The 27,064-nt window shown below is 45.6% G+C and overlaps 1 protein-coding gene across 1 annotated transcript; it reads left to right on the plus strand.

Moving 5' to 3' along the window:
* Window positions 1-1,562: 1,562 nt before the first annotated feature.
* UROC1 (urocanate hydratase 1) lies at window positions 1,563-21,055 on the plus strand. Its single transcript, XM_069736261.1, has 20 exons — window positions 1,563-1,708; window positions 2,757-2,887; window positions 7,997-8,090; window positions 8,505-8,564; window positions 9,032-9,160; window positions 9,246-9,307; window positions 10,079-10,145; window positions 10,406-10,549; window positions 10,681-10,769; window positions 10,871-10,933; window positions 12,157-12,336; window positions 12,700-12,797; window positions 13,255-13,327; window positions 13,525-13,646; window positions 18,301-18,371; window positions 18,447-18,545; window positions 18,619-18,718; window positions 19,308-19,389; window positions 20,272-20,371; window positions 20,755-21,055. The coding sequence occupies exons 1-20, from the start codon at window positions 1,583-1,585 to the stop codon at window positions 20,896-20,898; spliced, it is 2,034 nt and encodes a 677-aa protein (XP_069592362.1). The 5' UTR covers window positions 1,563-1,582; the 3' UTR covers window positions 20,899-21,055.
* The last annotated feature ends 6,009 nt before the right edge of the window (window positions 21,056-27,064 follow it).

The raw sequence follows: 27,064 nt of genomic DNA on the forward strand, positions 1-27,064 counted from the left end.
GTGTGTGCTGCCGTCACACTATCAGTATTTGGTCAGTATTTTACATCAGTATTTGTAGCCAAAACCAGGAGTGGAACAATCAGAGGAAAAGTATAATAGAAACATATGCTCCACTGCTGCATTTATCACCCACTCCTGGTTTTGGCTACAAATACTGATGTAAAATACTGACCAAATACTGCTAGTGTGACGGCAGCCTTTATGTTCAGAGCCTGACAACGTGTCTTGATATACTCACAGCTGAGAGTTTGTTACAATGTATCTGTTTAGCTTGGTCCACAGCGCATAGGATGATATGTGCCATATGCCCTTTCCAATCAAAGGTTCAGATAATTTGGATACGGAATAATCCGCACTACAGGGTAAAGTGTGAATAGAACCTTACATGCACTGATACACTGCGACAAACTGCAGCTCTGCTTCCAGGTTTTCAACCTCTAAAATGTAAAAAAAGTAATGTTTCCCTTAAATTTCAGAGAGGGAATGCGACTGCGACAAGCAAAAAGGCAGAACCCGTTGGATTTTCCTTGTCGCAGCACCTTGCTGGTTACAATGTGACCCAATCCCCTCATTCTGTGCTGTGATGAGGCATAAAGCGCAGCTGTCATGTAGCCCAGGCCCACAATATTGTAGAACTTTCCAAAAAGTTACACTCTGGGACAAGTTTTCCACAATCCATCCAGGGGGGGATTTTATAGAAACAGCATCACTTTTATTATAGGCTGCATCTGGTACTGCTGCAAAAACTAAGCTGCAATACCCGACCCAGCATATAGTCACAGGTGGCGCTGTTCCTGGAATAAAAAGCATTTTGGATTTAGTTTGTATTCTTGCCTGCAGTCTTTTTGTGATTGCCAAAGACTGCCCACATTGACAATCATTAGATGCAGTGCTGAAATGCCAACTAACGACAACCATTCAAAATTTAAAGGGGTTGTCCACGTTGGGAAACAATTTTTTTTTTTAATTTAAATATATGTAGTTGGGGCTGAAAACGTTAGCAATTGGGTTTCTTTTAAAATCTTGTATCTATATCGTCTGTGCCGCACTGTCTATTGCTGGCTGTAGAATGAGTCAACAGAGGATCGCTCAGTGAGCGCATTCTGAATGGAGAATTTGTAACAGTTTTATGTTTTTTTTTTTTTTTCTCAGCTCCTCTCAGTTGATTTATGACCACAGACCACATGTCAAGGAAACAAAAAGCCTGTAGAAGCCAAATGGTGCAAAATATTTCAATGAAACCAAATTGTAAAAAATGTTGAAGTGACAAAAAAACAAAGTTTCCCAAATGTGGACACGGTTGTTGAGGCTGTGATCACTGTTTTAGTGATTTTTTTGTTTGGCAAATGTTGATAGAAAATAATGAATTTAGAAGCAGTAAGGTAACGCATGTAGCGAGGTGTCCGCAGAGCCTGGGGTATGTGCAGTGGCTGCAGGAGGGGCTCAGGTAACACATTAATTTGGGGAAAGGTATTGACCAATGAGGCGGCAGCACAGTTGTGGGTGGGGCAGTTTACCTGATTTTTCCCCCCCAGGGTTCCCTGGGTGAGTCCATTTGCCCCAGTGGCTCTGAAGCTTCAGGATGATCAGTCTGCGGGAGCTGTGTGCTGGCATTCCCCTCCATCCCCTGCCCGAACACAGAGGGATTGATAATGGGGTCCCTCATGCTCCTATCCGGACCCCCCAGCTCTCTGCACAGGATGAGAAGGTGAGTGTGGCATCAACTGCCCATTCCTTAGTTCCTCCTATATGGAGGCTTGTAGAATGCTGGGACTAGTAGTTCCACACTATGCAGAGTGTTGGGCTGGATGGTTCTGCTCTCGGCAGAGTTGTGTGGTGGGCAATGGGCATCTAACTGCCCCTCAGGGACTGAACCTGAAGCTCCTGGGCCCCAAGAGAAAGCCTGCACCAGGGGCCCCTAACCGCCATGCTGGTCCCCACTTATCCCTGAGGGCACTGACTCTATGCACTTTTTTGGGTTCGTTCAGGCTGCTTCATGGCCCTATTGCCTAGAGAGCGCAGGTCAGGATGAACTGATACATTGTAACAAAATGGATCTTGTGTTCTCAGCCACACAAAGGTTTCTAGTCACTGACTGCAAAAAAAACCTGTAATTTAGCAGTGGTCTGAAGGGACCATGAGTCCTGGAAAACCAATAACCTGGGTTCACACAAGCCGTGTAAAAGAAAAGTTACAGCCAATCACAACACGGCTTTCAATTTACCAGAGCAACCAATCAAAGCTTGGCTTTCTTCTTACTGGAACAGGCTGAGAATTGTAAGCCGCTCTCCGGTTGGTTCCTACGGGCAGCAGGTATTTCTCCAGGACGACATTACTGAGGCCTTCTGCCATTTGTTCTGTGTGGACGGCAGTTATCGGGTTAATAATTCCCTTTCATTGTGCAACATGTCGCTGTAAACTAGTAACCCACGGGCACAGATGGCCGCCTCCCCAGGATGTGGGGTTTGCCATCCTCCGGTTTTGTCACTTTATCCTTGATCCCAGACTCGGCCTGTATTTGTGCAAAACCTTTATATTTATTTTCCTGGGCGGCTTATATGCGGCTCACCTCTATGTAAAGTGATGTAGTGGAGCTGGATCTGTCATGTTAGGACTGAAACTCGCCCATCATTTCCAAACTAAAGCCGTCCTGCAACGCTGCAGTTACTACAAATGGCTGATAACTGAGAACAATAGAGCACATGTAAGTGGAGAATGTGAAATGCAGGCTGTGATTCTCTGTGCTATGGTTACAGCTGGCTTTGGAGAACGCCTTGCGCTACTTCCCCCCGGAGCATCATTCCACGCTGGCTCCAGAATTCGTAAAGGAGATGAGATGTTACGGACACATCTACATGTATCGCTTCGTTCCCAACATCCCCATGAGGTGAGATCTGTGGTGGGAAGAGGCTTCACTGGAGCAAATAATCTAAAAATGACCATGGTTACTATATGATGCATTATGCAGGTGTGGACGAATGGTAACTAACATAGAAGTGTTATACGAGGGGAAAACTCCGCACTCAGTTCATGCAATGAAGGAATGGCCGTCTTAATATAGTAATCCGATTTATAATGATGTTTCAGGCTATGTGAACACGTTGCGGATTTTGCTGCGGATTGGATGCTGTGGATCCACAACCGTTTTCATACAGTGTATAGTACCATGTAAACCTGTGGAAACCAAATCCACAGTTTCCATGCGGTATTTTCCGCAGCACATCAATTTTTTTTGTGCTGATTCCGCAGCGGTTTACACCCACAATAGGAATCCGCAGGTGGAATCTGCACAAAATCCACATTAATTCAGCGGTAAATCTGCACCAGATTCCACAATGTGGGCACATGGCCTCAGTCCTCACATCCGGCCCTTCATCAGACAGTAACGGATTGTTGTGGGAGCGGAGGTAAGATGGCCGGAGTTGCTCGTGCTGAAGCGCAGTCATTTCTTCATCGCATAATCTGAGTGCAGAGTCTTCCTCTTGTTTCACGGACTGGATCCTTACTCGGGCACCATATCTCTCGCGGAGCGATGTATAGTTCATAGAAAAAAATAAACCATGAACACTTCTATTTTAATGCATTAAAAAAAGCAAAGAAAATGAACAAGATAAATCTAAATCCCATCAATATTTGGTGACTGCCAGTCTTCATCAATTATTCCATGTGCGGCGCCACAGGGTCCTGGTCGTCGCAGTGGTATTTCGTTCCTTTCGGGGAGAGTGATGCTACTTTTGGAGGCAAGAAAGGTTAACTGCATCCAGGTATCACAAACATGCAACACAGTTCACACTCCAGGCCACCAGGGGGAGCTCCTGACCCTATTTATTAGGTCACTCCCCATAGATATATATAACTGGTAGTCTGTAGGGAAAGTAAGTTAGTCAGTTCCTGACAGAGCTCCAGACAGGAGGTCTATTAGTTCCAGACTGGAGTCTGAGGAGGACAGAAGGTTAACTGAGCTGTGCATTCCCTCAGGGCTGCAGCTCCCAGAAAGAGACATTGAAAGGCAGAATTGTATTGCAGTGAGCTTGAAGGAAGTCGTAGCTAAGGAGAGGATACCAGAAGGGTACCAGCCTCGCTCAGGCTGCCTCCTTCTGAGGTGCAAAATCCCGGTAGCCGGAACACCGAGGGAGTAAGGACCTCTACGCCTTATTTCAGAGACCGACAGGACAGCTAATTGCAGGTTACCTGTCTGCACCTACACCCAGGAGGCACGGTGACACCTACAGAGCTGGGTTATCTAAGACCCTAAAAACAGGCTCAAGTCACCAGTCATAGTGGTTTTGTCCTATCCTATATGGGGGACAGAGCGAAACATCGCATCTGTGAGACCCTTACGAGAAGCCATAGGCAGTAAGGGACTACACCACCACAGTGCAAGGGAAGGCTACTGATTTCCACCTGGATAAGGGGACTCTGGATGTGCCTCCAAACCGGCCGGACTCTGCCTGCCCTGTGATCTGGTGCTCTGGACTGTGGATGCTGAAGTCTTCAGTAAAGGTAAAGAGACTGCAACCTTGTCCTCGTTCTTCTCTGCGCCTCTCACCATCCACCACCTACACACCGGGAAGCCCTGGGGACACGGGGACACACTTCACCTGTGGGAAGGTATACCATCTAGCTGCCATAACACCTCAGCGGACCCCTTAAAGCAGCATCTGTCACCCTGACCGAATACCACAGGTGGCGTCACAAACATAAACGCTATCCCTCTAAAGGCCTTTCCCTTTTACACGGACGTCCTAGGGCTACAGACCGGTTCGCCACCGTGACATCCCCCTGAGAACCGCAGGACCCGGTACAGAGTACCCCACGGCCCTTGGGGGGCGATCCAACTGCACACTTCACACCAGAGGTGTAGCTAGGGATTTGGTTTAAGGGGTAAACAAATCCTCTGAATGGGTCCCTAACAATGTAACCCTGACTACAAATACAGGTCCTTCTCAAAAAATTAGCATATAGTGTTAAATTTCATTATTTACCATAATGTAATGATTACAATTAAACTTTCATATATTATAGATTCATTATCCACCAACTGAAATTTGTCAGGTCTTTTATTGTTTTAATACTGATGATTTTGGCATACAACTCCTGATAACCCAAAAAACCTGTCTCAATAAATTAGCATATCAAGAAAAGGTTCTCTAAACGACCTATTACCCTAATCTTCTGAATCAACTAATTAACTCTAAACACATGCAAAAGATACCTGAGGCTTTTATAAACTCCCTGCCTGGTTCATTACTCAAAACCCCCATCATGGGTAAGACTAGCGACCTGTCAGATGTCAAGAAGGCCATCATTGACACCCTCAAGCAAGAGGGTAAGACCCAGAAAGAAATTTCTCAACAAATAGGCTGTTCCCAGAGTGCTGTATCAAGGCACCTCAATGGTAAGTCTGTTGGAAGGAAACAATGTGGCAGAAAACGCTGTACAACGAGAAGAGGAGACCGGACCCTGAGGAAGATTGTGGAGAAGGACCGATTCCAGACCTTGGGGAACCTGAGGAAGCAGTGGACTGAGTCTGGTGTGGAAACATCCAGAGCCACCGTGCACAGGCGTGTGCAGGAAATGGGCTACAGGTGCCGAAATGGGCTACAGAGAAGCAGCACTGGACTGTTGCTAAGTGGTCCCAAGTACTTTTTTCTGATGAAAGCAAATTTTGCATGTCATTCGGAAATCAAGGTGCCAGAGTCTAGAGGAAGACTGGGGAGAAAGAAATGCCAAAATGCCTGAAGTCCAGTGTCAAGTACCCACAGTCAGTGATGGTGTGGGGTGCCATGTCAGCTGCTGGTGTTGGTCCACTGTGTTTCATCAAGGGCAGGGTCAATGCAGCTAGCTATCAGGAGATTTTGGAGCACTTCATGCTTCCATCGGCTGAAATGCTTTATGGAGATGAAGATTTCATTTTTCAGCACGACCTGGCACCTGCTCACAGTGCCAAAACCACTGGTAAATGGTTTACTGACCATGGTATTACTGTGCTCAATTGGCCTGCCAACTCTCCTGACCTGAACCCCATAGAGAATCTGTGGGATATTGTGAAGAGAAAGTTGAGAGACGCAAGACCCAACACTCTGGATGAGCTTAAGGCCGCTATTGAAGCATCCTGGGCCTCCATAACATCTCAGCAGTGTCACAGGCTGATTGCCTCCATGCCACGCCGCATTGAAGCAGTCATTTCTGCCAAAGGATTCCCCACCAAGTATTGAGTGCATAACTGAACATTATTATTTGTTGGTTTTTTTGTTTGTTATTAAAAAACACTTATTTGATTGGATGGGTGAAATATGCTAATTTATTGAGACAGGTTTTTTGGGTTATCAGGAGTTGTATGCCAAAATCATCAGTATTAAAACAATAAAAGACGTGACAAATTTCAGTTGGTGGATAATGAATCTATAATATATGAAAGTTTAATTGTAATCATTACATTATGGTAAATAATGAAATTTAACACTATATGCTAATTTTTTGAGAAGGACCTGTATTGTCGTGCACCCAAATAGTGGATGTAGGAGAAACTCAGCAGATAAAAGCTGTAAAAAATAAATAAATAAATATCTCAATACAAAGACTAAGTGATATTACCGCCATATAGTGTAAGATACCAGTCTTGCAGAACATATCAGATTGCAGTACTTATTGATGGTGACCTGCAGCTGACATTTCTAATGGATTCCTTCATTTTTCAATCTGGCCCAGACCAACATGACAACTTCCAGCCAGGACTCTGCTGCAGAGACTACAACACACATCTGACTCCGCACATTTCCTGCACTGTCACAATCTATCCCCCAACCTGCACAACAACCTCCTTATCCTGCTGATGCCCCAATACTGAACCGCTGCTGCCATGTCCCTATTACTGCCCCTGCTACGTGGTACTGTGCCTCTAATTTTACTCCTACTGAAGCCCTAGATTCCTTTCATTGCATTCATAAAGTATGATGTCAGTAAAAGTGCCCCACAAACATGAAGATGCCCCTACAGTGAATTTCTCCATATGCACAGTATGCTGACCCTAATGTACCCATTATGGAGGCTGTGGGGCTGTTATAATATTTGGTGGGCTATGTAGGAGCATTTAAATTGTATGCAAGAAATTATACAGTGTGGACCAATTGTCCAGTCTGTGGAAGGCCCTTCTATGTTCCCTGGATTGTGCACAAGGGCCATACAGACATGGAGGGGGATTTTGGTGGAAGAACATGACCAGCTGCACAAATCTTGGACATTAAGGCTACTTTCACACTAGCGTCGGAATCTCCCCGTCGCAATGCGTCGGGCAGAGATTCCGACGCTAGCGTTTAACGCACTGCACAACGCAGGCAGCGGATGCATTTCTCCAGCGCATCCGCTGCCCCATTGTAATTTGCGGGGAGGTGCTTGCGGAGTTCCGGCCGCGCATGCGCGGTCGGAAAAAGCGGTCCGTCAGGAGCAAAAAACGTTACATGTAGCGCTTTTTGCTCCCGACGGTCCGCCAAAGCACAACGCATCCGTCGCACGACGGAAGTGACGTTTGGCAATCCGTCGCAATGCGTCGTCAATACAAGTCTATGGGGAAAAAACGCATCCTGCCAGCACTTTTGCAGGATGCGTTTTTTCTGCAAAATGACGCATTGTGACGGATTGTAGATAACGCTAGTGTGAAAGTAGCCTAACCTATAATGGAGACTGAACCCGGTCTCTCCCTAACATTAGGGTCTGACCTCACAACTGTTCGTTTGGGTGAAGGGGTAAAAATTCCTACAAACTCCTGTGAAATCCTTTCCAGAAGAGTGGAACTGTTATAACTGCAGAGGGGCAGCTCCATATTAATGTCTATGGAGGACTGAAAAGTTCTTGAGTGGAAGAGGCCAATACGTAAATGGTACTTACTCCTATATGAAATGCAAAATTTTCCATGAGGAAATGAACTGTTAACGTTGATTCTGGGAGGTTGTATGTAATACCTTCTGTAATTTTTTTTTTTTTTCTTTTTTTTCAGGGCTTATCCAATCAGTGAGTATCCCTGCAAAACTAAGAAGGCAGCAGCCATAATGCACATGATTATGAATAACCTGGATCCAGCAGTGGCTCAGGTACAGGTTTATAATTCTGATCGGAGATGGCTGCCTTTAATGTTGGGTGATCATGGAAAGTGTTGGGAACTGTATGATGAACGATCTTGTCTTGTGGCTTATGCACAGTATGGTGACAGTATATAATGCCATATAACCATAGCATAATAGTCATACAGCGCATGCATAATATGGCCATAAGGAAAGTCATGCCATATAGTGCCCAGAAATGCCACTATAAAATCACTTTACAGTACCTTTACTGGCGTAACAAGGTAGCTCCTCAGCCACCGGAGACTGGGTTGAACCAAGCGGTGGAGGCTGCTTGGTGATAAAGGTCTCAGGCCTGTTACCCCTTTAACCTGTTAATCTTACCCTGTATACGTAATATGGTGATATTACATAATTGTAGATTTTATGACTTCTGACCCACAGTTTCCCCAGGAGTTGGTAACATACGGTGGCAATGGACAGGTCTTCAGTAACTGGGCGCAGGTAGGTGCTAAGTGCGGTTGGATTCTGGATATTTATTGGTAACTTAAAGGGTTGCAGATTCTCAAGACCATTCCTCCTATTCCTGATGTGGCCACAATATGAATTAATTGGCTGATGACAGGGAATAATTGTATAGAAGTAGAGGTGAGACAGTTTAGCCTTAGTGTCCTCTTTAACTATGGTGGGCTGTCTTCTTTCTTCGACCTGCATGCCTTTTGTATTTTGATATGTAATATAATAAAAATATTTTAAAGGAGTGTTTGTTTTTTTTTGGTCCTGGGATTGTACTTTCTGACCTCTTGTGGATGGGACATTTCTTTAAATGTCAAGCCCTTCCTCCTTGGGACCATCCATAAAGCCGATTCCAAATCAAAGCCACGTGAGACTTGGCCGGCCTCCCAAGTTGGCATCAGAACAGGAGTTTACCATCCCCACTACCATTTCCCTTTCTTCTCTTGTATCTGCAGTTCTGGCTGGTGATGCATTATCTATCGGAGATGACGGAAGAACAGACTCTGGTGATGTATAGCGGCCATCCTCTTGGTCTCTTTCCTAGTCACCCTGGTGCTCCAAGAGTGGTGATCACCAATGGGATGGTGAGACATCTGCTCACTGCCATTCTCCAGGTGTTCAGATGGGTAACCCTATATCAAAGAGAATCTTGTTAATTTTTATCTGTAGGTCATTCCCAACTACTCATCCAGGAAGGATTATGAGAAGATGTTTGCATTAGGAGTCACAATGTAAGTAACAACCTTCCTCTATCCTCCATATTTTACTCTCCCAGAAAGCTCCTATTTAGGCTAGGTTCACATTGCATTAATGGGTTAACGCAAACGGACAGCATTGAACGGCGAAAATGTTGCAATTAACGCCGTGCAACGGGTCCGTTAGCGCACCCATAGACAGCAATGTGTTTTGTTTTTTTTTTTTTTGCTGTAGCGCATACCAATTTCGGCACGCGCTAGTGATGTGCAGTTCTTTTGTGACGGACCTCGGACGCTGCTTGGTGTGTCCGACCCTCGGTCGCGCATAACGGGGATCTGCGCTAGCGGGGACGCCGAATGCGGACCCTAAACAAACATTGCGTTAGCGCAATCTGCTAGCACTATGCGTTTAACGGATTGCCCTAACGCAATGTGAACCTAGCCAGCTTTTTGCTGGTTCCCCACTGAGACTTTAACTGTCCACCAGTAAATTGGAGCATTGGGGGGCCTTAATGTCAGCAGGACTGGTGGGCTATCTTGTGTATTGAGCGCTCTCTACTGGGCATTTTGAGTGTTTTTTTTTTTTTGTTTTTTTTGTTTTTTTTCCCTCCAGAGGCTTCTGGCAGCGGCTTACTCCCCTTTCCCCATTTAGAGCACATGTATGGGAGGAAGGACATTGGGCCCTCCGCTATTGAAGCTTTATTGGCACCATTTGTATAATGCATTTGGGAACAATATAGATCTCTGCTTCCATGAGGCGAATTTTTGAATAATTTTTACGTCCATATTTAATTTGCATTTTGGAAGGTATGGACAGATGACGGCAGGAAGCTACTGCTACATTGGCCCGCAAGGAATTGTGCATGGCACAGTGGTAAGTTGGCACAATGTGTACTCTACTTAAAGTATATTATTGGATTTGCTTATTTTTAATTAAATCTATGCCAAACTCCAATGCGGCATCGTTCCTAGAGCCCGGCCTGAGGGTGCAGCATGATTGCACGGAGGAGCGGTGTCATGGACCACCTCCCGGTACTACACTGGGTGTTGCAGCGCGGCCGTTATGCTATATGGCGCTTGCTTTCAGTGTTTTGCCCTGTGGCCACATCTGATCACATGCTTCTGATCACACAGCTAACTGTACTGAACGCTGGAAGGAGATACCTTGGAGCAGATGATCTCAGTGGGAAGGTGTTTGTGACCTCCGGTCTGGGAGGAATGAGCGGCGCTCAGGCAAAAGCAGCCACGATTGTGGGCTGTATCGGGGTCATTGCTGAGGTAACTGTTCTTGGTTCTCCATTATGGGACACAACTTGTTAGATGAAAACTGATAACTGGGGACCTCTGATGTGACGTTGCTCCGGGGTGGCTCCATGCGCCTCCATCTCACGGCTCCTGTGTATTGTCAGGTCGATGAAAGCGCTCTGGTAAAGAGACATAAGCAGGGCTGGCTGATGGAGGTAACCAAGTCTCTGGATGACTGTGTCCAAAGGATCAGGTAAGGGGAAACAGTGCAGTTCGGCTGAGGTGGTGGGGGGGCTGGTTTGTTCTAGAATTTATTTAATTTTTTATGTACCTTTTAATCTTTTGTCTTCACAGAAAAGCAAAGAAAGATAAGGAGACGCTCAGCCTGGGATACCATGGGAATATCGTGGACCTTTGGCAAGTCGTGTACTTCTGCTGCACATATGGGGCCTGAGAGCGTCACAATGTGCCAGGGAGGAATCTGTAACACATTAGAGTAATGCTCTTATGATAGATCACTGGATAGATCACTGGAGGTGATCCTGATCGCTCACAATCCAAGTTTCTGCTCCCAGATCTGAAATATTCAGAGTTCAAGAATTTCCCTATCAGAATAATTCACAGGAAAACAGAAAATTCATCCTCTGCTCAGTTCATTGCAGATGTTTCTCATCTTTGTTTCTGGAAACGCTGGATGACTACAAATATGGCCGTGTAAAGGGGTTATCCCATAAACATGATCTCTTAACTACAGGATGTATGATTAGGGTTGTGGGGTCCTCCCACTGATGACTGTCGCTGATCTTCAGGACGAGGGTCCCTCATGTGTACCCACCACTTAACTCGCTGTGTATGGGAGCAGTGGTCACATGCACTCTCATACCAGTAAATGGAGCATGGATTGATTAGAGGTTGTACCTTACTTTTTACACTGACCTATCCTTAGCACAAGTCATCAATTTCTTATCAGCCAGGGTCGGACATGCAGCACCCTGCTGATCAGCTGTTATGAACGGCTACTCCTCTCATGTGGGGGAACCCTGCACTCCCAACATCCAGCTGTTGGACCACCAAAAACCCTACATCCTGTGGATGGTGATAACCATTTAAGAGTCCTACATAGGATGTAACCTGGAACTTAACAAGTTTAGGATTGTTCCACTGGAATCCTAGTCAGGAGAGGGACTCCACAGTCTATCTTGGAGGAGACCTGTGCGGTAGTCTATAGTTGGGGATTAATTTTGCATTAAGGACACAAAGGTTAATGATTTAATCAAGACTTTCCTGACTGCTAAATAGTCGCTTATTATAACTGGTTAAAAGCTGGATAGTGGTGGTTGGTCTGTCAGCCATAACGGACGTTTCCCAGCACTTCTAGAATTGGAGAAACGACACACGCACACGTTTTAAGCTTCCAACCAAGATATATATACACACGTACGTACGTTCTAAGCTTCCAACGAAGATATGTCCATCTATAGTCCTGCTGTGGGTTTCCTGCTGGCTCTCCTAGGAGGGCATTACAGGGGGGTTTCAGCATGGTTTTGGGGAGCTCTATAGTATTTGTCACTGGAAGGTCCGGACTTTGTTTGCATTGTGAGGCCTGAAGTCCCTACTCATAATTGAATATTGGCCTGCAGGGAGAGGCTGGTAGAAGAATATGAGAAGACCGGTGACCTACTGGTAGACCTTGGATCGGATCAAACCTCCTGCCATAATCCATTCAGTGGCGGATATTACCCGGTGCAGTTGTCATTTACTGAAGCCAATAAAATGCTCTGTAGTGACCCCCTGACTTTCCGCCAGCTGGTACATGAAAGGTAAGTTGTCCAGGGGTGGTCCACCTGCCCAGGGGTTAATGACTGCATCCCAGCTGTTATATCTAATGGCAGGTGTTTCCATATCTCTAGAGACCAGTAGCTATTCTGAATGTGTTTAGTTACTGCGTCTTCATCACATCATTCAATACATTTCAAAGCTAATAACTTAGATGCCATACATGAAGAGACCACGTAGCATAGACCCTTCTATAATTCTTGGTTGGACCAGGGATTTATCAATTTACTAGGACAGGCTACCGTATTACATCAGGATGATCTGATCACATGGAAGTTGTAAAATAATAGATACTTCTATCCTAGAGTATAACTCGCTGCTCCTGAATTCTTTCTGCTTTTCCACAGCTTATGGCGTCAGGTCTCTGCAATCAATAAGCTATCTGATAAGGGCATGTTTTTCTGGGACTATGGAAATGCTTTCTTGCTAGAAGCACAAAGAGCTGGTGAGTAAAATGCAAAACCTTAAACTTTTTACTTTTTATTGTTTTGTACAAAAATAAGCACTTACAACCCTTGTGTAAATGTAGAGATTAGTAGAGGGGCCTCTCGTACCCCAACCTAGCTAAATTTTGGAGGACCCGACTCGTCCGTACATTGCACAGGCAGCACTGAGTCAGTGACAATTGTGTAATCCTTCAGTTCTCTGCAGCTCCGCACCAGGTAAAATCAACAATTACGCCAGACAGTATTTTACACATCACAGATGTCTTCTTGGGGTCCAAGCCACGTGACTCTCTGCAATCAGCTTATTACTGCAGGACTATATATATATATATATATATATATATATATATATATATATATATATATATATATAATTTTTTTAATCTGGAGAACCTATGAAGCTTGTATAATGTCTTTTGTGCATTGATATAATGTGCGCCGTCCTACTCTGAGCAGGTGCTGATGTTGAACAGAAAGGTGGGAGAGGCATGGAGTTCAGATACCCATCGTACGTGCAGCACATTATGGGGTGAGCACTTGGATTATACAATGTCTAATGTTACTACTTGTCCCCCTCCCCAAAAAAAATCTAAAGGGCAGTCTCTTGCAGTGTGAGGTATGTGTCTCCCCCATGTCAGTGGACAGGCGGCTGCTCATCTTGTCTGCTCGCAATAAATAAGGAATCCCAAACATCTACTAATTAAGCTGTTTTGTGTTTATTACCAGAGACATATTCTCTCTGGGTTTCGGGCCGTTCCGTTGGGTGTGCACCTCCGCAGATCCGACTGACCTGGAAGTCACTGACCACATTGCAGCCACTGCCATGGAGGATATTATTACACAAGGAGGTAAATGGATCCTTAGTGTGCAAGTATGAACCACAGTGAAATGGATAAATGCAGTCACTTATTACTGGAAATGTTCCCTTTTAAAACATGAGCAAGGAATCAATAGATAAACATTGATCTCTGGAGTGTTAGTATTGAAATTACCACAACTGAAAGCTGGGCATAACCTTAAGATCTGTGCAGGATAAGTAATATATGTGCAGTGACTGCACCAGCAGAATAGTGAGTGCAGCTCTGGAGTATAATACAGGATGTAACTCGGGATCAGTAATGTATGTACACAGTGACTGCACCAGCAGAATAGTGAGTGCAGCTCTGGGGTATAATCAGGGGCTGACTGGCAAATTTTAGCCTGGGGGGCAAGTACACAGCAGTGGCCCATGAGTAGCGGCCCATCCTTAAAGGGGTTGTCGGATCTTAAAGGGCACCTGTCACCCCGAAAATCGCGGGTGAGGTAAGCCCACCGGCATCAGGGGCTTATCTACAGCATTCTGTAATGCTGTAGATAAGCCCCCGATGTTACCTGAAAAAGGAGAAAAAGACGTTATATTATACTCACCCAGGGGCGGTCCCGCTGCTGGTCAGGTCGGATGGGTGTCTCCGGTCCGCTGCGGCGCCTCCCATCTTCTTTCCATGATGTCCTCTTCTGATCTTCAGCCACGGCTCCGGCGCAGGCGTACTTTGCTCTGCCCTGTTGAGGGCAGACAAAGTACTGCAGTGCGCAGGCGCCGAGCCTCTGACCTTTCCGGCGCCTGCGCACTGCAGTACTTTGTCTGCCCTCAACAGGGCAGAGCAAAGTACGCCTGCGCCGGAGCCGTGGCTGAAGATCAGAAGAGGACGTCATGGAAAGAAGATAGGAGGCGCCGCAGCGGACCGGAGACGCCCATCCGACCTGACCAGCAGCGGGACCGCCCCTGGGTAAGTATAATCTAACGTCTTTTTCTCCTTTTTCAGGTAACATCGGGGGCTTATCTACAGCATTACAGAATGCTGTAGATAAGCCCCTGATGCCGGTGGGCTTACCTCACCCGCGATTTTCGGGGTGACAGGTGCCCTTTAAGCTACATGTCTACAGTCACTATGTGTGAATCCTCATATCGTGCGCACTATGCTCTGTGAGGATTCTCCGGTGCCTGCGCCGGGAACAGGTTGTCCTGTGACGGCAAACATGCGAGATATATATATAGATATATATATATCACACACGCACAGTCCCAATGTATAATTGACACACGCACAGCCCCACTGTATATATAGTGCACACACGCACACTCCCACTGTATAATCACACACACACACACGGCCGGACAGGGACAAAAAAGCAGCCCTGCCACAAAAAACCCCACCAGTCCACATACTCAAACACTCCCCACCCCCGAAAAGTGAATTTTGCTATACTTTGTCCTGCCCTTCAACACTCCTCTTAAAGGCGTTATTTGAAGAGCCACATGTGAATGGCGCCGAAGTGCGCATGATCGACCACAGGTCCATTTACATGGTGCTCTTTAGCCACGTAGCATATTGCCCAGCCACGTAGTTTACGTAGTATATTGCCCAGCTACGCACAGAGCCACGTAGTATACAGCACAGAGCCACGTAGTATACAGCACAGAGCCACGTAGTATACAGCACAGAGCCACGTTGTATACAGCACAGAGCCACGTAGTATACTGCCCAGCCACGTAACTGGGCAGTATACTACGTGGCTGGGCAATATACTACGTGACTGGCCAATATACTACGTGGCTCTGTGCTTTATACTACGTGAATGGGCAATATACTACATGGCTGGGCAATATACTACGTGGCTGGGCAGTATGCCCAGTTACGTAGTATACAGCACAATCACGTAGTATATTGGCCAGTCACGTAGTATGCACCATATCCCTGTTAAAAAAAAAAAGAATTAAAATAAAAAATAGTTACATACTCGCCTCCTGGAGCCTCCGGATCGAAGCGTCCGTTCCCCGATGCTTGGCGTGCAGTCCGGTCTGAAGATTGCATTGCGGTCTCGCGAGAACGTACGTCATCATCTCGCGAGACCGCAATGCATGCAGCGGTCACCGGGACGTCGCGCGGAGCGGAAAAGGCCGGTTCCTGATCCGGGGGGGCCACCGGAGGGTGAGTATGTAACTATTTTTTATTTTTTTATTATTTTTAACATTAGATATTTTTACTATTCATGCTGCATAGGCAGCATGAATAGTAAAAATGTGGTCACACAGGGTTAATAGCGGCGGTAACCGAGTGCGTTACACCGCGGTCAATGCTGCCATTAACCCTGTGTGAGCGCTGACCGGAGGGGAGTATGCGGACGCCAAGCACTGACTGCGGGGAGTAAGGAGCGGCCATTTTCTTCCGGACTGTGGCCGTCGCTGATTGGTCGCGGCAGCTATGACAGGCAGCTGGCGAGACCAATCAGCGAATGAATAACCGTGACAGAAAGAAAGAAGGACAGACGGAAGTGACCCTTAGACAATTATATATATATATATATATATATATATATATATATATATATATATATATTTAAGACAGCATTATACTATATTATGATGCATACATCACATAAGGGACACCGCGACTGCTGAATATATATCACATTGAAACTACTGTATATACAATATATAGTTGATACTGCGACTGATGTGTATAGTTGTAGTATCACCTATATATTGTATGTGATACTGTGACTGCTGTACATACATTATATAGGTGAAACATATATATATATATATATATATATATATATATATATATATATATATATATGTTTCACCTATATAATGTATGTACAGCAGTCACAGTATCACATACAATATATAGGTGATACTACAACTATACACATCAGTAGCAGTATTGCCTATATATAGACTGCTGTATATACATTATATAGGTGATATTGCGATTATATACAGCAGTAGCAGCCAGTATCACCTATATAATGTATATATAGCAATCTGTATCTTATATATGTGGGCAATACTGCTACTGATGTGTATATACGTTATATAGGTGATACTGCTGTGTATACAGTGGTGTGATATATACACACACCCCAGTGTCACCTATATAAGGTATATACGCATCAGTAGCAGTGTCACCTATATAACATATAGACTGCTATACGTACATTACATAGGTGGTATAGCGATTATATACAGCAGTATCACCTATATAATGTATATATAGCAGTCTATACACATTATATAGGTGCAACTGCTGTTTATAATCACTATACCACCTATATAATTTACGTATAGCAGTCTATATGTTATATAGGCAATACTGCTACTGATGTATATATGTTATATAGATGATACTGCTGTTGTGTATACATGTACATATATATATACATAAACACACCCCACAGTGTCACCTATATAAGGTATATATATGCATCAGTAGCTGTCACCTATATAAGATATAGATTGCTATACATACATTATATAGGTAGTATAGTGATTATACACAGCAGTATCACCTATATAATGCATATATAGCAGTCTATACACATTATATAGGTGCAACTGCTGTATATACATAAAAAAAATTCATCTTGGGAGTTGGGACTAACCCAGGTCCCTGGTGAGGTCGGGAGGATGAAGGGCTGAGGTGGGACGGGTCCTGGCCAGCGTCGGCGATGAAGAGGATCCCAGGCAGACAGGCAGTGGTGAGCAGCCAGTTTTCTCTGACGCTGGTGCAGGCCGGCCAGCGTCAGACGCGCACACACAGTCAGGTGGAGCCTGGAGGCGCCCTATGCGCGCGCGCGGGACATTTCAAATCTTTCGTGGTCTGATCTCCTGTGTGCCTGCGCTGGCACAGGCAGCAGACGAGCGCGCGCAGGACCTAGGAACGCGGCCGTGCTCGTGCACTAGCACGGCCGCCGCGGCGCTTCTCAGCCGCCGGCAATGCGCGCGCGCACACACAGGACCTGCCTTTACAAGATTTAAAGGGCCGGCTGGCGGAAATCGCTGCCGGTCCTCCAGCGGCCCTGTCCAGCTGCTCAGGCACCGGCCCGGGGGGCATATGCATTCCTGCCACCCGGCCCAGTCCGCCCCTGGGTATAATACAGGATGTAACTCCGTATCAGTAATGTATGTACACAGTGACTGCACCAGCAGAATAGTGAGTGCAGCTCTGGGGTAGGATGTAACTCCGGATCAGTAATATATGTACACAGTGACTCCTACTTATCTGGATGTGTATTTGTTTAATGCCAGACTAGCTGTTGTGCACATGTATCTGACTACACTGTATCTATCCTCTACATTCTAGACTATAAATAGTTGTCATTAAAATAACAGAACATTCCAGGGGGAATTGGACAATGTTTCCACGCAAACTAATGTAGCTAAAAATGGATAGTCTTGTATCTGTATTCACCTAAGCACACAATTCCAACAATGCAATTATATATTTTAACAAGAAATAATGGCATTAAATGGAAAGGATTTTTCTGTTTCCTCACTTCCCCACCATCTCGGTATAGTGCCAACATATTCTGCTGCGCTGTACATGGGCTGGAATCCCTCCGATCAGTCATTTTATTAAACAGCTGTAATTTTTGTTCTTTGGGAAATCCTAATCTCTCGTTGCCTGGCCCAGATGGGGTTAATTCCTTACACCATCTTCTTGATCTTTCACTCCTCAGTCAGTGATGTGGTCAGGAATCAGTACAACGATAACATACGATGGATCAAAGATGCCAGGAAACACCAACTGGTAATGTCTCCTCCCCTCATCAGCGCAGCCATATCTGCCGTAGAACATTAATGTTTTGGGGTCTTTCTTTTCAAGGTTGTTGGTTCTCAGGCCAGAATCCTATACTCTGACCAGAAAGGGAGAATCTCCATTGCTGTCTCCATTAATAGAGCAGTGGCCAACGGACAAGTGAAGGTGCGATCATGGTCTATGTATTTCGCTGACCCTATACATCTATATAATTGTGTAACACACATGTGACCTTCAGGCTCCAGTGGTAATCAGCCGAGATCATCATGATGTGAGCGGAACAGATAGTCCTTACAGAGAAACCTCCAACATATATGATGGCTCTGCCTTCTGCGCAGGTGAGTGGAAATGTCACTGTATGGTAAGGGGGCTTCCTTGTGAGACTGGAAAAGCCCATCCAACAGGTCTCTTGGTAGGATGAGGGAAACTGCCCAGAGTCCCTGCTTCTTCTGGAAGACTGGGACACAAACTAAAATAAGCTTTATATATAATAGTTGGTATTTTGTAGACTTTTTTTTTAAGCCTTAGCATGTCAGCACTGTAGCAAAATGACAGTATTGTGTGCTACAATACCCCCCTCCAAAAACAAATCTCTCTCCTCTTCACTTTGCATGTTGCCCAAGATCTAGTTTCTTTAAAACTGGCCACGTCTGTGCTTTATCCCTACCAGTCATTGACATTGCAAATACTATTGTATCTTTGTCTAAGGTATCTTGACCCCTTTTTGGAAGCTACTAAAACCTCTGCACATCATAAGTATTGATAGAGCACTATTGTACAGAGAAATTGGACCCCCTGTTACATCTGGTTCCTGACAATGCTCCACCTGATACAGGTGGTCCTTGTGCCCACATGCCACTTCTGTGACTGATCCTTAGTTTCTCAGCACCCATTAACAAGGTGATCCATGACTGTCTGTGTTTGCAGATATGGCTGTACAGAACTTTGTAGGGGATTCCTTTCGAGGGGCCACATGGGTAGCTCTTCACAATGGAGGAGGTGTTGGCTGGTGAGTTAACGGTGCGGCGGGTTTGATGTCGTGTTTATCTGGTTACTAACTGTCAATGGATAATTACAATTTTGTAGTTTGCCTTTTTTTGGGAGGTGTATTATAATAAGCAGTGTAAAACTGCTATAGTCCGCTACATCCTGACTTCCATTAATTTCTGCTGACACTGTATAAGGAGATTTCTGGATACTGCTCTGCTAGAGCTAGCATCCACAAAAGAACATACAGAAAAAAAATCACAAAGATGGCATATACCAACACCAGGTCACAAAACAAATGTACTACAGGATTCGGCAGCCCCATCATAAAGGTAGAGGCAGCACGAGTGTAAAATACTTGAAGCATTCACTAACACACCAACTTTTTATAAAATGCACATGGATAAGGCTTGTATAGGGCGCCAGTCACACAGATGTGTCTATTGGTTGCACCCATATAATTAAATCAGGTGGCTGTGTGCACTCCAAGATCCCCCAGCCAACACTACAGCGCCTGGCTGTACCCTGCAAAAAGGAAAATCTGCCACAAATCTGTAAAGTATGCATGGGGTATTGGACCTTTCTCCACAATTAGATGGTACAGGGTTAGAAAGACCTCACTCCCCTGTTTGTGCAGCTCGCTCCCATTCACTTGAGTGGATCTGAACTGCAGTACCAGAACATTGCCTAGAGACAGGTGTCGCGGATTCTGGCAGGAGGCCGCTATGTCTTTCTGATCCTGGACAGCCCCTTCAATAATATCTCAATTTCCACGCAATCTGGACAGGAGGAAGTGTGGGAACGGCAGAGTTTGGATTCTGACTCTGGAAATGTTTGCCGTTGCTAAACTCCACATCAGATGGATTAGTCTGAGACTTTATTCTGATTTTTGGCTTCCATGCAGGGGCGAAGTCATCAACGGAGGCTTTGGTCTAGTTCTGGACGGATCTCCTGAGGCTGAGCGAAATGCAAAAACTATGCTGAGCTGGGACGTGTCCAATGGGGTCTGTATAATGCGGAACTTGAGTTTCCAAATTTAGGAGAGTGCCATGCCCTGAAATATGTACTACTATTAATCATCCTTCTTGGTTCTTGCACATCCGTGGCCTTTTAGTAATGAGCACTTTCCACTAAAATGAGTCCGTCCCTGGGAAATCTAAGCAACACCCCCCCGAGTCTCTTCTATCGCCTGGTTAGAGGCTTCTGGGAGACAGTCAATATGGCAGACATTGCCTCTCTCAAGGGTTGTCACATAACATACTTGCAGGTTAACATGTCAACATTTGCTCCCTGTTATCAGCCATTTTCTCTATATTCTTATATGGGATGAATGATAAACATAAGTTTAGGGTTATGGCCTCTTAAGGATTTATTTTGCTTTCTTCAGGTGACACGACGCTGTTGGTCCGGTAACAGAAATGCGTATGACACAATAATCCGTGCGATGGAGGAAGATCGGCGTCTAAGAGTGACGCTGCCGTATGAGCTGAAGGACAGGAGGGTGCTGGACGTGGCTCCACCTGAGCAGTGAGCCGTCCTCAGGAAGAGGTGTAGAAGGTTACAGACTTCTGACCGCCATCATTGTGACATCAGTCTGCATCATCCATCCATACAGCTTTTCTCTCAAAGAATCCCTTTCCTGTAGATTTTTTTTTTCCATATATTGATGATAAACTGATGAATCCTCATTAAGCCTTTGACTCATTATTCAATAAAAACCTGTTAGAGGGATTGTGATCTAAGGCTTTCATTAAATGACAAAGTGGTCTATGGACCCCCTATAGCACCGATTCCCAGGTGTAACTGTTACCTGTGTACTCTCTATAGTTACTCTACCACATAGATTAAGGTTCACAGCAAAACTCCTACCAAACTTCATCCAGGGGCAGCTGGGTGCGGTATTTATTTACGTCACTGTAGTGTGGTCTGGAGATTAACTCTGGTTGTTGCAGTGAGAAGTCCGATCGCTGACAAGACTCTGGCAATATTCTGCTGCACACACGTTCCCAAAGCTCTGGATATACAGACTCCAGAGGTCGGCCCTTATGTAGCTGCTGCTGTAGTCTTGGGACAGGACAGTTCTGCCCCCTAGTGTCTGAAAGCCAAACCTATGTAGAGCCAACTTCTAAATTAGAGGCCACATTAACTGTTACAAACTGCAACACTGTGGGTTCGTGTCCTGTCAATCAGGTTTGGTAAATTTAGAGCTTGGACATTTTGCAGTATAAAATAAACCTGACACTTGCAAATAGATGCAAAACAGTGAATTTTATTTCACATGTTTTCCACTGTAATCAATATGGTTGGCTGAAACATTTAGGGTATGTGTCCACGTTCAGGATTTGGTCAGGATTTTATGCAGGTAAAATCCTGACCAAATCTGCACCTGAGGTCACTGGCAGGTCACCTGCATTGTCCTTGCGTTGTTTCTGCAATGTAAGGACATGCTGCGTTGTTAAGACGCGTCGCATGTCCGTTTCCGCGGGTCAGCCGCATGCGTCTTTTAATGCATAGTGGAGACGGGATTTTACACTTCGCCACGACAGCACCCCACATGAGAGAGAGGGATCCGCCCATAGGAACAGGAAACCTACAGAATAAAAGGAGGCGGTCCCCTCTCCTCCTCAGTTTAGGTTTCCTGTTCCTATAGGAATCCCAGCTTACCCTACAGATGAAGGATCCTGGGCCATGCACCCGCCTGCGTCGGTCTCTGTGGGAACGGCAGGGGCTGCGGTTCCAGAAGCAGCGGCGGGGGAGCCACTGTGTTCAGCCTCCCCCCTCGTCTGATCGACGGCCATGGTCCGGTCACCGCTGGTCCGCCCGGATCCATGAGGGCGCGCGCGGTCGGCTACATGAGCACAGCCGCCGCATGGAGAGAGGAGCGACGCGTCTAACCCGGAAGTCGCCGGAGCACTTCCGGGTTCGGGCCGGGGAGGCAGGAGATTCGGGGCCAGATTCAAAAGCTGCAGCGCTCGTGTCGGCCGGTGTGTGGATGTGAGTATGGCTTCACCGGCCGACGAGACGCACCTTGCTGTGACAGAGCGCTCTCCTAGTAAGGAGAAAAGCGCCAGGAGCAGCACTAAAGATGGTGGTCGACAGGAGCGATCTTCCACCAAACAAAAAGATCCCTCAAAGAATCCGCCTCCAGATCCGGTACCTGTCAGCTTCTCTGGGTGAGTTTAAAGAAATCCTCTACCTATATGCTGATGTATGTTCCTCCTGTGTCCCCTTCCTTTAGTCTAGGAAAAAGGCACACAAATCCAAGCACAAAGAGTGTGCTTTATGTATACAGCCCCTACCGGATTCTTATATGAAGAGGTTATGCTCGGATTGCATCATGCTAACCTTACGTCAGGAAAACATAATGACCCCATCTGACGTCAGAGCCATGATTCGGGAAGAGATGCAAGGGTTAACGCAGGCTGGTAGCACCAGTTCCCGCCAACCTAGCAAGTCCCCATCTCCAGAAAGTCCAGAGTCAGAGGGGATACATAAATCCTCTGATGAATCAGAATCTCAGCCCAGTTCATCCGAAGATGAAGGGGGGGCTGTGTCTGCCTAACAGTAGCGTGGACAGCTTGGTGAAAGCGGTCAGAAACACGATGTGGTTCCCAGACGAAAAAGGGAAAAAATCTGCTCAGGACATCATGTTCGCTGGGTTAGCACAAAGGAAACGTAGATCCTTCCCCGTAGTCACCACCGTTAAGGAGTTAATTAAGAAGGAATGGGATAAACAGAGCACAAGAGGTTTTTTTACCATCATCCTCTAAAAGACGATATCCCTTCAGTGATGAGGAGCTGAATTCTTGGTCAAAAGTGCCAAAAGTAGATGCTGCTGTAGCCTCAACCTCCAAACAATCCGTCTTGCCAGTTGAGGATTCGGGGATGCTAACTGACCCATTGGACCGTAAAGCAGAGGCCTTGCTTAAAAAATCTTGGGAGGCCAATACAGGGCCATTCCGGCCAGCCATCTCTGCTACCTGTACGGGGAGATCGCTGTTAGTCTGGATGGAACAACTAGAGGAGCAGATCAAAGGTAGAACTGCAAGAGACTCCATTCTACCAAAGATCCCTCTAATGAAGGAGGCTGTAGCATTCCTGGCGGACGCCTCAGTAGATTCGCTACGCCTAGCAGCCAGGTCAGCCGGCCTAGTGAATACAGCCCGGCGAGCACTCTGGTTGAAGAACTGGAAAGGGGACGCACAGGCAAAGGCAAAACTTTGTGCGCTCCCCTGCCAGGGTGAGTTCCTTTTTGGGAAGACTCTGGATGAGCTCTTGAATAAAGCAGGAGAACGGAAGAAGGGTTTTCCTAATCAATATCTTCCGTCTTACAGGAGAGCATTCAAGAGACGACCCTTTACTAGAAGACCGTTTGAGCAAAGGGATCGCTGGGAGACAAAAGATCCTAAACAAAAAGGGGCTCTGTTTAGCGGATCCTACAATTCGAAACGTGGCAAGTACCGCTAACCTTGAAGTGGGCGGCAGGCTAAAATTTTTCCTATCCAAATGGGAATGTATAACATCCAGCCGTTGGATTCTGGACATTATAAGAGATGGTCTAAAATTAGAATTTATTAGAATCCCTTGGGATTCTTTTTTAATGACATCACCGAGGGGACAAGAACAACAAGAGGCTCTCGAGTCCGAGATCCTATCTCTTCTATCTAAAAAGTTGTTGGTGGAGGTTCCCCAAGATCAAAAAGGAAGGGGATTCTACTCCCCTTTGTTTTTGATCAAAAAACCAGATGGTTCATTCAGAACCATCATAAATCTCAAAAAATTAAATTCCTTTTTGCGTAGTCATACTTTTAAAATGGAATCCATTAGTTCTGCCATCAAGCTTTTGTTTCCTAGGTGTGTCATGGCCGGAATAGACTTAAAAGATGCCTACTATTATCTTCCCATACATGCCGAACACCAGCAGTACCTAAGGGTAGCAGTCATCCTGGCAGGACAGGTTCGTCACTTCCAGTATGTAGCAATGCCCTGTGGGCTTTCCATGGCTCCCCGTATCTTTACAAAGGTGATACTAGAAGTAATGGCTCACTTACGCCAGCAGAACACTCTCATAATACCCTACCTGGATGATTTTCTTGTTATAGGAAATTCCATAACCCAATGTGAAATGCGGTTATCTAATGCGATCTCATCCCTGCAGGAATTAGGTTGGATCGTGAATTACGAAAAATCCAGACTGAATCCAGACACTATCCAGATATTTCTAGGAATTCAACTAGATTCAGTAAGTCAGAAAAGTTTCCTTCCGCAGTCAAAGAGAATAATTATACAATCAAAGGTGTCAGAGGCAATGTCAAAACCCTGCATGACCCTGAGGAAGGCCATGTCCTTGCTAGGATCATTGTCCTCATGTATACCAGCTGTACCGTGGGCTCAATATCATACCCGTCAATTGCAGTATGAAATATTGTCTATCCAAGGGAAAGTACGACATTTACAGAGTAAAATTACTCTTTCTAGACACGTGATTGAATCCCTAAGCTGGTGGTTAGACATGGATCACCTTTCAAGGGGTGTACCATGGATGATAAATCCCTCTAAAACAATTATCACTGACGCCAGCCCTATGGGTTGGGGTGCACATATGGAGGATAGTCTGGTCCAAAACACCTGGAATCAGGCGGAGCTAATGTGTTCTTCAAATTGGAAAGAATTAAAAGCGGTAGAATATGCCCTAAGTCATTTTCTTCCACAGGTTCAGGGAACGCATGTGAGAGTTCTGTCGGACAATTCCACCACAGTGGCGTACATAAACCGTCAGGGAGGTACACGATCAGGAACCCTGATGAACGTAGCAGCAAACATCCTCCAGTTGGCAGAGTTTCATCTTCCATCCTTAACAGCCCTGCACATCAAGGGGGCAGAAAACACCAAAGCAGACTACCTCAGTCGAAACATGCTACGTCAAGGAGAATGGACTTTAAACAGGGACATATTCAGGATGATAATAAAATCATGGGGCGTACCCCAAATAGATCTGTTTGCCACAAAGGACAACAGATAGGTAAAAAGGTTTGCTTCCCTGAACCTCATGGATCACCCAGACATGTTGGACTCTCTTCACCATCCTTGGAGCTTCAAACTAGCGTACGCATTTCCTCCGATGTCTCTGATACCTCTAGTGATCAGGAGGGACCAAGCCAAGAGTAATCCTGATTGCGCCCTTCTGGCCAAAAAGACCATGGTTCTCGTGTCTCCAGAGCATGTCTCTATGCGATCCATGGATCCTTCCTTTACACAAGGAACTGCTATCTCAGGGCCCATTTTTCCACCCGCAAGTGAAAGGTCTTCACTTGACGGCGTGGAATTTGAGAGGCAGTTATTAAAATCAAGGGGGTTCTCAGAACAACTAGTTAACACCCTGTTGTTGAGTAGGAAAAGATCTACCACTCTATTATACAGTAGGGTATGGAAAAAATTCTTAAATTTTCATACAACACCGTTCACTAAACAAATCCCGGTAGTTCCTATTCTAGAGTTCCTACAAAAAGGTAGAGAATTAGGTCTATCGGTAAACACCCTGAGGGTTCAGATCTCAGCATTAGGAGCCCTATATGGAGACAACATAGCAGCTAACAAGTGGGTCTCCAGATTTATTAAATCTTGTGAACGTTGTAATCCGGTTCATATTCCCCGTCTACCTCCGTGGGATTTGAATCTAGTCTTAGAGGCCTTAACTGGCTCCCCATTTGAGCCACTAGATGCCACACCTCTAAAGATCCTAACATACAAAGTAGCCCTATTGGTAGCCCTAACCTCAGCTAGAAGGGTTAGTGACATCCAGGCCCTATCGGTTGACCCACCTTTCTTAATGGTGTTTCAGGATAGAATTGTCTTAAAGCCTGACCCCTCATACCTCCCTAAGGTGGCATCCATCTATCACAGATCTCAGGAGATATTTCTGCGTTCCTTTTTTGATACACCTGTAACCCCAGAGCAACATAAGTTCCACACCTTAGATGTCAGAAGAGCCATCCTGACATATATAGAGAGGTCTCAGGCATGGAGGCAGAGTAGGGCTCTGCTTATCTCCTTTCAGGGCCGCAAGAAAGGACATGGGGTCACAAAGGCTACCATTTCTCGATGGATCAGAGAAGCTATCTGTCTGGCCTACACATCGAAGGGCGAAATCCCGCCAGTGGGGATAAAGGCGCATTCTACGCGAGCCATGGCTTCCTCTTGGGCGGAGCAAGCAGATGTACCGATCTACCTAATATGTAAGGCCGCAACCTGGTCCACACCTTCTACCTTCTACAACCATTACAGACTTGACCTTTCTACTTCCTCTGATCTGACTTTTGGTAGAGCTGTCCTTAGTACAGTAATCCCACCCAAATAATGACTCTCTGAAAATCTCTCATGTGGGGTGCTGTCGTGGCGAAGGGTAAAAAGCCGGATTACGTACCGGTAATGCTCTTTTAATGAGTCCACGACAGCACCCATGTATTACCCTCCCTAAATTATGCACAGCTCTTTCCTTTAAGTTCACAAGTAATGGTTGTATAGAGTTAAGAATTTTATGTTACTGAATAAGAATGAATACTAACACTTTTGCGGTTCCCTTTTTATACTCTGTAAACTAAACTGAGGAGGAGAGGGGACCGCCTCCTTTTATTCTGTAGGTTTCCTGTTCCTATGGGCGGATCCCTCTCTCTCTCATGTGGGGTGCTGTCGTGGAC

The sequence above is a fragment of the Ranitomeya imitator genome, chromosome 8, assembly GCF_032444005.1.
Source record: "Ranitomeya imitator isolate aRanImi1 chromosome 8, aRanImi1.pri, whole genome shotgun sequence".
Taxonomy (NCBI): Eukaryota; Metazoa; Chordata; class Amphibia; order Anura; family Dendrobatidae; genus Ranitomeya; species Ranitomeya imitator.

Coding starts and splice junctions, on each gene's coding strand:
- UROC1 (XM_069736261.1), top strand. CDS start 1,583: ATGATCAGTCTGCGGGAGCTGTGTGCTGGCATTCCCCTCCATCCCCTG. Junction 18,719..19,307: donor TGGCTCTGCCTTCTGCGCAG/GTGAGTGGAAAT, acceptor CTGTGTTTGCAG/ATATGGCTGTACAGAACTTT. Junction 20,372..20,754: donor GCTGGGACGTGTCCAATGGG/GTCTGTATAATG, acceptor TGCTTTCTTCAG/GTGACACGACGCTGTTGGTC.